This window comes from Sinohyriopsis cumingii, chromosome 16, assembly GCF_028554795.1.
Source record: "Sinohyriopsis cumingii isolate HCF-2022 chromosome 16, ASM2855479v2, whole genome shotgun sequence".
NCBI lineage: Eukaryota > Metazoa > Mollusca > Bivalvia > Unionida > Unionidae > Sinohyriopsis > Sinohyriopsis cumingii.
Genome location: NC_142976.1, coordinates 8,746,182 through 8,761,196, shown reverse-complemented (window position 1 = coordinate 8,761,196; position 15,015 = coordinate 8,746,182). Strand labels below are relative to the sequence as shown.

At 36.4% G+C, this 15,015-nt stretch overlaps 2 protein-coding genes across 3 annotated transcripts in view; both read right to left on the bottom strand.

Moving 5' to 3' along the window:
* LOC149779905 (uncharacterized) overlaps positions 1-15,015 on the bottom strand; it is an 84,601-nt gene that overhangs the window by 55,656 nt on the left and 13,930 nt on the right. Inside the window, exons 3-5 of the mRNA XM_089937330.1 lie at positions 10,522-13,194; positions 8,884-9,059; positions 4,645-5,038 (exon numbers count right to left, since the gene is read on the bottom strand). Coding sequence (XP_089793456.1) covers positions 4,645-5,038; positions 8,884-9,059; positions 10,522-13,189 — 3,238 coding nt within the window. The 5' untranslated portion in view covers positions 13,190-13,194. The remainder of the gene's footprint in view (positions 1-4,644; positions 5,039-8,883; positions 9,060-10,521; positions 13,195-15,015) is intronic.
* Positions 1,657-10,513, bottom strand: LOC149779906 (zinc finger protein 862-like). Of its 2 annotated transcripts, XM_089936594.1 has the most exons (3): positions 8,587-10,512; positions 6,594-6,882; positions 1,657-5,800 (listed from the first exon to the last, which is right to left on the bottom strand). In XM_089936594.1, the coding sequence occupies exons 2-3, from the start codon at positions 6,789-6,791 to the stop codon at positions 5,327-5,329; spliced, it is 672 nt and encodes a 223-aa protein (XP_089792720.1). In that variant the 5' UTR covers positions 6,792-6,882; positions 8,587-10,512; the 3' UTR covers positions 1,657-5,326. The 2 variants fall into 2 exon arrangements, with proteins under 2 accessions (XP_089792720.1, XP_089792719.1); XM_089936593.1 differs by having other exon boundaries at positions 6,594-10,513.

Here is a 15,015-nt window from a genome sequence, read left to right as displayed (position 1 = left end):
AATGATGCGTATCGTCAAACTCGTATGGTCAATTTCCAGCAGGAAGTGGTTCATGATGCGAGGTTTTGCAGCTCCTCGGATTTAATGCGGCAACGGATCTGATTCCACTGGGATGCACTTCATGCGCACCCTTCAGATTACATTACTAGCTCAATAGCGCCCCTTTTCCAGACAGCTCGATCAAAAGATCAAGACAACGAACGAGTTCAGTGGTGCAACTACAGTTACCTCATGAAAGGAATTCCTCTGAAAACGCCTCAAATGGGCGTTACACTATGCAAGGATGCCAGGTTTCTCGATAGGCAGTGGCAAGTGGGGACCGAAGGCAATGCCTCTACACTTCATTCTGCTGGTGCCTCTGCACTTCATCCTTCTGGAAATGAAGGCTATAATCAACGCCTTTCATTTCTGGAAAGACAATCTCTGCGGAAAAGCTGTTAAATTATGTCATACAATTCGATAGTGGGGACATACTTACTCAAGCAAGGGGAAATCATATTTCCCCGTCTTACGCATTCTGGTTCGGCAGTTTCTGTGCTGTCAAGAAAGAGTCAGCCCATTCATAAAGAATGGTTTATCCACTAGTCTTTTATCGGATTTGCACACTTTGATGACGATCAATACTTTTAAACCTTCCCAAACTCCCCATCATGACAGCAGCCTTGTTGATCCATCACTCAGCTTGAAACTAGCAACACTTGGTGGTATTTATGGTACACATTGGGCAAGGAATAATACCTTTTATATGATGTAGATGGAAAAAGACGTATTTCAATTTTTTGGAAGGGCTGGATTCGCGAGGTAGAAAGCTTATATTCTGAAACTAAGGTTAATGTATTTGGGTAAGTATTTTCGGAAAAACATTTTTTACTGAAAAGATTGATTTCCCTATCTAACAAAAAACTATTCCTCACACTAAATATATTGGTATACAAATACATACGCTCCAAAAATATCTTATTCTTACAGTTTACATGCATGATGTAGATCTCATAACTTTTACTCTCAATTTATTTTAGTGATTGTTCTTTATTTTTCGCCTTTCTTTTCTTCTTCCTTAAGTAATTTAATGGCAGAGAGCATCTGAGTTAGATGAGACTGAATCACTGAACGTCTAGTTTGTTGACGTTATCTAGTCCGCATCCACTATTTTTGATGACTAGAACTTGTCTGTCTTTGTAAATAAGGGCCATAATAATGCGGTTAACTATTTGTGATATTGTATATCGATAAGAATAACTAAAATGAAAGGTAAATTGTAACAGTGGTAGAAATTACAGTCTTAATTGCTCATGTCACAGATTTTATACACCATCATAAAAGGGAAGTAATTCAAGCAAGCAGCTGTGGATGCCAAGAGAAAATTCTCTCAGAAGAATAAGTTTAGAACCTGAATTCTGCTGACTGCAAAACAAAAAGCCACGAATTCATATAGCATGAAAATGCTGCATGAAATCAAAGTCGCTAATAGCTTTATCTGGTTCAAACACATGTAAAACACCAAACATATATGAGGATATTTTCATTTTTTGTTTTTAAAATAGTATTCTGTATCATTTCCTTTCCTTATCATTTCATAACCATGCTTTATAGGCAGATATAGGGTTACATCTCTAGATCTTAAACTATATATCAGAAAGAAGCAGAACAAACAAGTTTAGTAAAATCAGCAATTTATTTCACCAAGTTACAAACTGAAAATCTTTATAGACACTTACAGTACTGGAATCAAATCTTAAATATTCCTAAATGTCCTTATTACAAGTCCAAAAGTATAGAATATTCCAAACAAATTCCAATAATCTTGAATGTCCTGATGTACAACAGTCTTGAATGTCCTGAAATATCAAAGACGCATTCAAGAATGTTTTTAATAAATTCACAAAACTCTGAAGCAATGTATTAATCCAGACAATGAGCAAACAATAATTCCAATGAATGATTTAAGTAAGTCTTCTAGATTTACATCTGAACACAACTATAAACTATGACAACAAAATGATTCCACAGATTGATTGTAAGGTACAATGGAATTATTTATCAAGTTGACTATATATACATAATTACACTTGACAAAGATGTGAGTAATTTCTAACTGAAAATTCTTTCAAACTGTAAACAAGTTTTGAGCTTGAACTAATTTTAGTAAATATCTTATTACTATTTACAATCATGACAAAAGTCAGGTATGCAAAAACTCCATCCACAACTCTCAATCACAGACAAAAATTAAGCACACAATATAGATACACATAACAAGATATATACAACTGCACACATGAAAATATGTCTTAGCTAATATATCCTACCATACAGTATAAAACATTTTGTAAATTGTGTATATAATATGAAAATAACACTTATTTCTCTGTGGATAACTTTTAAATGCTCTTGGTAAAGATACTATAATGGGTTATTTCCTATAACAAATGTCAATACATTATAGAAAAGTTATGTCAGTCTGCTTGTATTTTCAATATGAAGCATCTTAAATATCATAGAATGTAATACAGCAATCTACATTTTTTTATGCACAGAGACAAGCAAGTTACAGAGGATCTCAAATGAGTAATGATTTAATGCAGAATTTATTAAATGAGTTGAACAAAGTCCAGGTGAGCAAAAGCTTGACATTATTCAATAAGCTTCTTAAATTTAATATTAAATCATTACCCATTTCAGATTCTTTTTATCACATAGTTTTTCTTTCCATGGAAATTATTTAACAGAAAGAAGAATGAAAAATTTTGATCATTCTGACAGACATTGCACCTTTCATTTGTTGTGCATAAAAGAATGTCCCAGACAAAGCTGAACTAGTAAAAGTAGATTATACCTTTTTTTTTACAAACTATAAATCAAAGAACAAGAATCTCTCCAAATAAACGGAACATTCCATAAAGACAAAATAATTTTTCAACACAGAATGTCCCATGCATGTGATGTCACATTGTTTGATATGGTACACAGTACAGGTTCGAATAGGCCTAGAATGTATGACCCATGTTCATGTAAAATATCACTTTCACAACTAAACTTTACATTGTTGTGATATTTGTGAAAAGAGGATTATTGGATGCAGAAATTCGCATATTTACTGTAATGTAATTGTGACCGGATATTTGCAGTATTTCATTTGGAACAGTAGACTGTACAGAAGATGTAAAAACAACTTCTTTTTGAGTCAGATTTGCATCACATTTTTACTGCGTAAATATGCTGCGGTTGGATAAAGTTCAGTCGGGAGACCAGTCTATGTCCACATTCTTCTGTGAATAGAAGTGAGTTTATTTACTAATGCAATTTAACATTCAAATCACACTTGTATACAGGGTGGACTCCATGTTAAGATATATCACCCTCTCCACCCCCATCCCAGCTATCAAATGAGCAATACCCTTAGTTTTACCTTTTGTTGTTGTTATTGTCTATGAGTTTAAGCTGTTTTTCATATGATGATATTGTTATATATCACATAACAAACCTCTGGTGGGGTAAATTCACCATATTCAGACAGAAATTATAATTTTTCCCAAATTCCATTTCATGAGTCAAGTCAAAAAAGGGCTACCAAAATGTTCATTGAAAACATAAAATTCCAGATGGTGGGGACTAAATAGGTTTTCCCAAGATTGCAGCCAATCAGTAAAGAGAACACTGCACAATAATTTCAAGGCCCCCAGGCTTGCATCTAGGCTATGATAAATGTGGGTACTTGCCCCCACTAAATCTGAAAAAAGGGGGCCCAACGTAGCCATAAGGGGGGCCATCCAGTATGGTGTAAAAAACCCTCAATGTATTCAAAAATAGCAACAGCAAGTATAATAAGTGCATTAAATGCATATCATGTCTTCTGTATATTATATAGTATAACACTTAAAACTAAAATCAAAGTCTTATGTTTTCTAATAACAATATTCTATCTACACACATAAACCATTAAAGAATCAAACTATAGCCTGCAAACAGTGTCACTATGGCCAATCTTAAAAAACAGTGTCATGTACTTCCTGTGTATCACAAGGTCAATTCGTATTGGTTACAAATCCATACTAAGAAAGATCAGAAGAGCACATATTTTCCTTTCATGGATGACAAAAAATAATTTTTAAGGAAAAGTCCAAAGCTGAAAATGAATTAGGGAAAGTATATATACAGTTTCTATAACAGCTAACTCTTAACTGAAACATATATACAGCTGCATCCAGACTGACTGTAATTGTGACTGCATTGTTCTGCAAATATGATCACTATTTCCTAAATAGACGCCTGTCCTTCATCATCCTCCACTCTACCAATGCCTTGTTAAAGCTGAAGTCTCTCAGAGGAAATCATCATGAGTTTGTTGAGAACCCTTTCTTCTAGACGGATTCTTCCTGCAGTTTTGGTTCAATTTTGATTACTGAATCCTCTCTCACAGTTAGCAGTTTGGTATGGCATAACCATGGCCACCGGTGCTAATTTAAGAAGATTTGGAAATGTATCTGTATGATGTTGATGTACAAACTGCAAGGAGTCCACACATTTTGTCTCTAGGGTATATTTCTCTTTTAGTGATAGTCTTAGCAAGAGACCACTCTGTCATAACATTTTTTGGGTCACACGCAGTGGAACTGATAGCTCATTTTGATTTCTTCTCCTGACCAAAATGATTGCAGAGAATTTTTATCTTGTCATAACCATACATTTCTTGTTCTTCAGAAGATAGATATGTGGGGTTACGTAGATCAAAAACCTCAAATGCCGATGCCACCTGTGTGCTGCTCTTTGGAAATCTTGCAGCCATCTCCACCTGCAAATTTGTAACAAACTTGTGGCAAAGGTTAGACACATCATCTGAAACTTTTTTCAATGTGCTCCTGTGTAACTTGAGTTCAACACCATTGTAAGTGACTTTAGTTTTGTCTCCATCCTTAGATGATTTTAATTTTTCAGACATACAGGTCTGGTGAAAGGATTTTCCTGTGTCTGCTTTCTGTAAGGTAGAATTCAAATTATCAAGTGCTGGTGACACAGCTGCTATATCCAAGTCAGATTTCTGTAAAAGCATATTTAACTGTGCTAAGTGAGGTATGATATCCATTATAAGTCATGCATACCACAAATCTGTAGTCCATGAGTTTATTCATCAAGTCTTGACACTATTTTGTCTTGTTATTCTTTTTTAAATAATCTGCGAGACCCCCAGCTGTGAAAAATTACATATTGTGCATCATAAAATGCCAGCCATCTAACTGCATGTGCCTCTCTGACTTTCAGTTGAGGACTGTCTAGATCTAGAATGTTCTGGATTTCCATCAATTCAGCTGTTCTGTTGGCAGATTTATTAAAACAAATAGTGCAGGTCATTAACTGTGCCTTCAAAGGTTTCCTTGAGGTATGGAATATTTTTTGATGCATGAGAGGTACACAAATTCAGTCTAGGAGCCATACAATGAATGCTGATCAAGTGAGGGCTTTTCTCCTTGAACTGTGTTGCTACACCACTTTTGCGACCTGTGAACACTGATTCCCCATCATTGCCAAAACCAACAACTTTTTCAAGAGGAATCTCCTTCTTTTCCAAGAACTGGACAACTTCTTTGAAAAGAACTTCAGCAGTGTGTGATTGGCCTTCCACTGACACATTACCAAGAAAATGAGTTGTAGAAACAAACATGGTTGGTTCAATGATTCTGACATAAATTACCAGCTTCTTGGTATTTGAAATATCTGTACTCTCATCAATTAAGATGCTAATGAATGGACTACATAGTACTTTCTGCATTAACTCAGATTCTATCACTGTTGTTATGCAATCCTGGAAAAAAATAAAGCTTGATGACAAATCAAAGTACAAAAGTATTTTATTATCATTATTATTATTTATTATTAAAATATTTGAGAAATGTAAAACAAATATATTTTAAAAAACCTTAGCCTAAGACCATGGAGTGTCTAAGGATGTTGCCTTGTGATAATTCAGTCCTCGTTTTAAGAAATCCCATCAAGGTGTTTAAATGCTAAAATAATATAGCACTACAGTCTCTCTCTGTTAATTAAAGTGATTCAATTATAGTAATGAAGGAAGTGATTATGCCTGTCTGTATACAACAATTTTAAAAACAAAAATGTTGGTATTATGTCCATCGTTGATGGGTCCCCACATATGCACAGTTGTGATATAAACAGACCAGGGTCAATGTTATTTGCTGCAATGATCATCAGAGCAAATAATACTATTTACTAATGCATTATATAAGTTTCAAGTGGTGGGATTTGAAACACATGAAAACCCATTACAGTGGTACTGAAATGTGACCTGTCTAGACAGGAAAGAATTTCATGACAAATAAACAAGTATCAACAATCCAGTTTGATTAAAGAAGAAAAACATTATCCACCATTAAACGCTGACAGGAAGTTATGATGAGCTACCGAATACAATTTCATTGGCAGATCATGATTCTTGGTGTTATTTTCAGTAACACAGGAATTCCTCAAGATATGCATTGATCAGAACCTAGCTGATCTGGTTTTGCTTGCTTGTTAGCATATACCATTTTTCCATCTAAATTTCAATAGAAAAATGTAAATAAAATAAAAGAACTTACCTGAAATTCCTCTACAGAACCCCTTGATGAATATGTTGTGTTTCCTCCTACTATTATGTTGCCATCACCAACACCCAGAAAGTCAACAAAATCCAACAGTGAACCATATTTTAGAGCAGCAATATTCTCTTTCACCAAGTAATATGCAACTGACATAGAACGAATAACTGATTCAGATTTCTTGCTGATAGCTGCCATGCATATAGTTGTAAGATTTTCACTTAGTTTCAAATCCTGAATTGCCTGTTTGTGAGCTGGTAATTCAACATGTCTCTCAAGGGTTGATGTCCTGAAATTATAATATCCCAGTGTGAAAGAATTTTCTTGCCAGTTTTTACACACCATCTGCAAAGCATCTCTTTTTTTTCCCATTCATTTCCAGCCAAGGTCGTTTTTGTTTCCAGTCTGAATTGAAAGAGTACTTTTTTTCTTTCTTGGCGTTAGATGGTCACTTAGTTTCAATGCTGCCATTTTTAAGCACATCATCACTTAGCCTAAGTTTCCTCTGACCCTTACCACCCCATTTTTGATATCTGGGCATTTATGATGGGGTGTTGGGTCATAACTTTAAACTTGAACCCGAGGAAGTGTTTCTTCACTGTCATTTTGCCTATTGACATAAGCTTCTGCACCCTGACTGTTATTAGAAGTGTTACTGCTAAAATAATGAAAAAGTGTCAGAGTTTTAACTGACTTTGCCATTTAACATGTTGTCCCACCAAGCCAGCCTCTGTATCCAATGTGCTCTTCTGACGTTTCTTATTAACCAATCAAAATTGAGCACATTACACAGAAATATGTGACATATTTACAACTATATAACATATTCGCTGACAGTGACAACTGGCCAATGTTTGGCCTACTATCACATTTTTAAAAAATGCCAATTTTCCCACACTACGGACTTGATAAGCAAATACAATGCACTGAATGGAATACTGCCCTCTCATTGGTTGACCAATATGACGTGCTGTGCAAACTTATAACCTAATTTTCAATCAACTAATAAGGGTGTATTTTTTTCTGTTCAGCGGTACCAAAATGCTTTACTGGGTTTTCATCTTGTAAAGTGTTTGCTGCTTTTCTAAACATTACTTTTTAAATATGGCGTTCAAGTGGCAAGCTTCTTTACAATCATTTGGTGTTGAAAGTTACCAGGTAGTACAGAAAAGGTTTCAAAAGAAAATGCAAATACATCAGAAGATGGATCTTATGTCAAAATAACCTCAGCTTGGCAATTTGTAAATAAATGACTTCAAGAATTTTCATGGTTAAGTTCAGCAGCATGAACATATTTTGTACTATATGTGAATCCACATGGACTCTAGTGACCAAATGTTGCAAATGGCGACTATTTTTAAGTTGGTAGCCATTCTGTGACCAATACATTAGACCTACATGGAGCCCTGAAACATCAGTTGCATATATATATATATTTATCTTTTCATGCCAGGCAAGTATATGTCTGGATAAAGGTTGAGTAAATCAACAGTATCTATGGTCTAACCCAGTGACTAATTAGCTGGAGGTTAGAATAGACAAAACCGCTCTGGTGGCCTAGTGGTTAGAGCGTCTGCCTCTGATGCGGGAGGTTGTGGGTTCGATCCCTTGCAGAGTCATAACAAAGACTACAAAAATGGTACTAACAGCTGCCTCGCTTGGCGCTCAGCATTAAGAGGTTAGCATTAGGACTGGTTGGACTTGTGTCAGGATGATGTGACTGGGTGGGACATCATGCTACATGTCTGCAGCATGATGCCCCAGTGCTAGACACCACTTTAAACTGCCACATTGTAGACATCGTAGCATTAGGACTGAAAAATTGTTAAAGCTACGTTAAAAATCTAAATCACACACACACACACAGAATAGACAAAGAGCCATAAGTCAGAAACATAAACTGAATCGACATTACACACCCAATAAAATTTTTTCTCTCTCTCACATTTTACCAGTCCCTTGTAACAATTTAGGATGGGTTTGGACCAAATACCTTTAGTAAGCAAGCAACATGATTAATTCAGGTTCTATTGCCTTTTCAGGGTCAGATAGAGACAGATGCTCTTCCAGTAGCACAGTGCACTGCTGTATGTCCAAGTTTTTTTTTACTGTTTTAATCCTCCAGGACAGTTTTCAGTCAAATATTTCACTACTGGCAGAGTATCATGGCAAGCAGCAATATGCAGTACATCTACACCATCATTACTCCTGGCTGTGATTTTTATCTCTTCTAAACTCGCAATCATAGGATATTGCCTCTTATTGAAGCATGGTGTAATGGTCTCCATACATTGTTCTCAGTGTGTTGTAACAAAGAAGGCTTTTCTATGGTCAAATATTTAACTACTGTCAACTTATCAAAGCTTGCTACAATGTGTAGTACTGGAGTAACATCACTGTTCCTGGCTGTGATGTCCAATCCAGTCAGAATCTGGGTCTCCTTCACAAGGCCATTGTTTCTTAAAGCTGCAAAGTGTAGTGCTGTTCATCCATTTTTGTCAGGCTGTTGTAACAATTATAGACTAGTTTCAATTAAATATTTAACTACTGTCAGGTAATCATTCATTAATCCAATATGTCATACATGGGAACCATCAGAAGCCTTGTCAGTGATGTCTAATCAGTCTTCTATCAGAATCTCCATCATAAGGACACTGTTTGGCTCAGCAGCAAGGTGTTATCTTGTCCATCCATACATATCACTCTGTTGTAACAACCCTGGATTAGTTTCAATCCAGTATCTAACTACATACTGGCTGACACCAACTGCTGAAATGTGTACTAGATAATGACTATTTCTGTCCATCACTTTAATATCTAATCCAGTCTCTAATCAGAATATCCATCATGGGGACAGCAGCCTTTCTCTGCAGCAACATATACTGCTGTCTGTCCATTGATTTTAATCTGCTGTAACAATCCTAGGTTATTCGGAATAAAATATTAAACTATGTCAGGTTCTTGCTGCAGTGTGTGGTACATGATGGCAATTAATGGTCCTGGCTGTGATATCTTACCCAGCCTCAACAAGTCTCCATCATTGGGACACAGCTGCTTGTAATGCTGTCCACCCACTGTCATTGCTCTTTTGAATTAAAAGAGGACTGGTTTCAATCAAATATCTCACAACTATCAGCTTACTGTTGCCTGCTGCTATATGCAGTACGTTGGCACTATCACTGGTCCTGACTGCACTGTCTAATCAAGACTCTTTTCAGAGTCTCCATCACATGGACACTTCTTGCAGCAGCACAGTGTTCTGTCCGGAATCCAATTTTATCACACCTCTGTAACAATCCTAGATGGTTTCAATCTAATATTCAGCTATGTCCAGGTTATCACTGCCTGCATCAATCTGTAGTACACCATTACCATTATTGATCATGGTTGTGATGTCTAATCCAGCCTAGTATCATCTGAGTCACATCACTTGGACAAAGATGTCTCCATTGGAAATGTTTAAATCTTTCCTTTTAATGTTATTGGCCTGTTGTAATAAAATAGGATTGGTTGAATCAAATATTTACCTATCTCCAAGTTATCATTGCTTGTTGCAACGTGTAGTATGTGACTACCATTAGTGGTCATTCTTGTGATGTCAGATCAGGTCTCCATCACAGGAACACTTCTGGCTGCAGCAGTAGAGTGTGATCTGTGAGTTTATTTTTATCAATCTGATGGAGGTTGTGAGTTAGCTTCAACCAGATATTTAGTATTTCCAGGTTTTCACTGCTCAGTGCAATGTGCAGCATGGTATGTGAATGCCATGATTGCTCCTTACTGTGATGTCTAATCAAGCCTCAATCAGAGTCTTCATTACAGGGACAATGCCATTTGCAGCAGCATAGCACAATGGTGCTAATCCACAGTTATCTTCTCTTGTAATAAAAAGGGATGATTTCCAATCAAATATTTAACAACTGTCAGGTTATCATAGCTTGTTGCAAAGAATAGTATGTGTCCATCATACTGGTCCCTGCTGTGATGTCCAGTCCAGCCTGTATTAAAGTCTCCATCATAGGACCACTTCCTGCAGAATGTGTTTCTCTAAGTCCATTATTATCAGTCTGTTGTAAGAATCCTGGATTGGCTTCAAACAAATATTTCGCTACTTCTAGGTTATTATTGCTTTCTGCAATGTGTAGCATATAAGCACCATCATTGGTCCTGGCTGTTATATCTAACCCAGCCTCTATAAGAGTCTGCATCATTAGGACACTGCTTCTTACAGCAGCATAGTGTAATGCTGTCCATCCATTGTTATCAGGCTGTTGTAATATGCACGGATTGCATTCAATCAAATACATAACTATTGTCAGGTTATCACTGCCTGCTGCAATGTGCAGTACATGAGCACCAATTTTGGTCCTGGTTGTGATGTCTAATCCAGCCTCTATCAGCTTCTCCATCACAGAGACACTGCTTCTTACAGCAGCACAGTGTAATGCTGTCCATCCATTCTTATCAGGCTGTTTTAATAATCCTGGATTGGTTTCTATCAAATATTTAACCATTTGCATGTTGTCATTAATTGCTGCAACGTGTAGCATGTGAATGCCATCATTGGTTCTGGCCGTGATGTCTAACCCAGCCTCTGACAAGGCCTGCATCACAAGAACATTTCCTCCTTTAGCAGCACTGTGTGCTGCTGTACATCCGTTCTTGTCTATCAATTGTATTAGTTGAGGAATTGTTTTGATCAGGTAGTCTACCATTCTGACACTGGAGTGTGCTGCTGCTATATGAAGCAATGTTTCATCATTAGTGGTCTTTCCTTCAGGGTCTACTTCTGCACAAAGACTTTTCAGAAGGTCTAGGTTTTCTGAAATTGCTGCAAAATGAACAGCTGTCCATCCTAAACTGCTTGATCTGTGCACCAAATCTGGATAGCTAGTCATAAGATACTTCACCATATCTGTTCTGCCAAACTTGCAAGCAGTATGGAAGAGGTTAACCTCATGATGACATGCAGAAGGTTTAGGCATGCATATTTTCCCAGCATTTACAAGACCTTCTCTGATATTAATACTGTGTGCAGCATTCATATTGCCATTTCGGAGTACAAGCATTTCCATGATTGAAACATTTCCTGTTGAAGCTGCAGTGAACATAACCGAGTCATCAACCTTTTCTTGAAATCTGATTAAATTTTCCAAGATATCCTTTTCTTCTGCGAGACATGCATTGGTGGTGGCTAGCAAAAGTTGTCTTTTCACAACATCATGGTTTTGTAAGCAACACTGGTAAATATTTTTAATAATTCTTTCTACAACTAGTGTGCTTTTTGCATAAATTAAATGGATCAGTAGACTATGACCATCAGAATCTCTTTTGGATAAAAAATTGAGCACATCATTTTCAGAAGTAATTGTCTTTGAAAAGTAACCCACAAAACGCATGTTTTTCCAAACAAGTGCTTCTGCAATGTTTTTAAATGACTCTTTGTCCTCAGATTCAAGACCTTTTATGAATCGTTCATGCACAACTCCAAAATGAGTATCATCAATCATTATCTTGAAATTTAGTAAGTCGTCTCCATCCAATTGGTTTAATTCTGTTACCACACAACACATTTTAGACAACTGTTTCAAAGAACATAATCTCAGTGTTACACTATGGTAGTCTTTAACAAAAGAAATTAGCACTGCTGTTTCGATACAGTCATGTTGAAAGTTGAATTTATTTGTTTCTTTCTTGTATTCAACAAGTGTACCGCAAAGAGTTTGACCAATATCTTTGATTTGACCAATATTCAACTTTTCCTTGAGTCCACAGTAGTCAGATACCGTTTTGATTTTATTTTTTAATTCTTCCACTTCATTTTCTAAAGACAGATGTCCACCAGATAACATGAGCAATACAAGAAAAGAATAAATTTCAGGACTTGACTTTGATAGTTCTTGGATCTCTTCAACAAGAAACCTATTATTTGAAAAGATATCTTTCAAATCTACTGTCAAGTGTTGTCTGGATCGAAATATTTTGCAATTCTGAGGAAAACCAATAATGTTTTTCATTTCTAAGATATCTTCAAATGCAAATGTGTCATTTGTATCTATATATGTTGGGGAATATTTCACCAGCATTTGCATCCTTTCTTCTTTTGTTAGGCAGTGTTTTTCATTACTGATATCAACAATATGGGAATCAAAGATCAAAGAAAAGGCCTCATTTCTCGGAAGGGATGATTTGATAGATAACGCAATTTGCGTCCTAATGCAAATGATTAAGAAAATAGAGCTGCTGCTAAGACATGGGTGAATTATATCCGAGATCTTTATCCATTTTTCAAGATCAGTTTCTGAGAGTTCATATTTGCCTAAGACATCATCCAGAATGACAACCAATGGTAACTTTGTGTCAATTATTTCTTCCCAATCGTTCACATTATATATCTGTACAGGCTGCATTTCATCGTTCTTTTCAAGAAGATCATCTACAAGAGACAGAGCTAGATAAGTCTTTCCGTCCCCAGGTTTTCCCTGCAGCACAAGATGCTTGTGTTCAAACAGAATGTCTCTGGCATGGTCAAAAGCTCTTGTTCTGACATGGAGATCGTTATTGTCACTTTTATGTCTTTTTATTCTTCCCATCATCAGACCTATTTGATTAATCAAACATAATGAGAATCAGACATGATGCTTATAGATTTCATAATATTAAAATATGAGATAATAATAAAATTCTTCACCATGATCACCATTGCTATCGTCATCATTGCTGCCATATTTGTGAATATATTGGTTACAAAAATAGCAAAATTGCTACCTGAAATGTAAATATAAATGAATAATATATTTTTCTGCAAAAAGGATTTAGTGCTTATTAAAAATCATCAAATCACCAAATATCATGATTCTATATACAGGATAGTACGCATATGCATGGTGTGGGAAAGTGGTACTTTGTAGTGATAGCTGTGTATTATTTGAGCAGATTTGACTCAATAGCAAGAAATCAAATTAATTTAGGGATATAAGCCAGCTACCTCCCGAATCCATGCCCTATTAAAAATATGAAAATTCATCTTTTCTATTTTATTTAGACAAAGGGCAATAACTCTTGCCAATTACCTCCCCTTGTCACAACCACGTGTCACTAGTTATTAAGCTGAGCAATATACCAATGAGGATGCTCACATAGCAGGGTGGTTTGGAGGGTTTTTAAGTAATGTGATTGGGTATGTAACATAATCGACTTAAAAATTTGCTTTCTCCTTCAAATATGTTCCCCGATCATATCAGTGTTTGGAGAATAGATAAAAAGAGACGGAATGTTGAAATTCCTACCTATACCTTAGGTATCATTTATAGGAATTCTTGTGGTCATCTGGGCCAAAATCAAGGGAACCAGCAGATTCAGGTTTTGTCTCTAATGAGCTAAATCGCCAAGACAAAAATTTGAGAAGGTTGATGCTGCATGCCCATCAACAGCTTCTAGCATGTCTCAGATTGAACTATTGCAGCTTAAGGTGAGGCCTGCAGAAATCACTCTAATTTCATAAGAAGAAATTCTCGTGAGACAACTCTGATCTGAGAAGTCTGAGTATGCTATGCATATAACCCACTTATGCCATGATGATCAAACTTGGGAGGTGAAGTCCTGCTTTCACATCTTTACAGGGAGAAAGAGTCCTTTGCACTTGACATAACTTGTCTCTGTGCATTTCAAGTGGTACTTGAGCGAACAGACAAGATCTTGCATGGCTGCTGCTCTCAACTTATCTACAGATGAGAGGGAGTGTATGAGGATTCCGACTGCCCAATGATGACAATTGGTTCTTGGATACTAAACTTGGTTATGTCATGAGGAAAACTGAACCATCTGATCTGAACTGAAAACCATTTAGGTTAATTGAAAAGGCGTTTAAATTACTTACTCTGCATGCCAAAGATAGCATTGTCAGTAAATAGGCTAGTAAGAAAACAGTTTCAGCGAGTTCTGGACTTAGGCAGAGATGCTGACAGGATAAGGAGGGAGTAGGAGGAAAGGTTGGGGGAGGAAACAGGCATAGTTAAATATTTACATAACACTTAAATATCCATCTCTCTTTCTTCCTGCTCCACTCTGTTAGGGCTCTATCAAAGTCAAAAATTTCAAATATGTCCCCTCTAGTTGTATAAGCATCAAGTTGTTTATTATTTCTGAGCTTAACCTGCTCCTAAGTTGTGTGTGAATATTGTTCTGTGCTGAGAGCCCCCCCCCCCACACACACACACTCTGCTGTCTGAAGGGGCATTTGCATAGCTAGCTTAGCCAGTTTCAACAAACTGGAAAATTGTTCTTTATGGTTGTTATTTACTATTTTCATTCAATGTACCCTCTAGCAGTATAGGCATCAGTGTGTTTATTGTTTCTGAGCTTAATCCATTTCTAAGCTGTGTCTTCAGGGGCATATGCATAGCTAGATTAACCAGTTTCA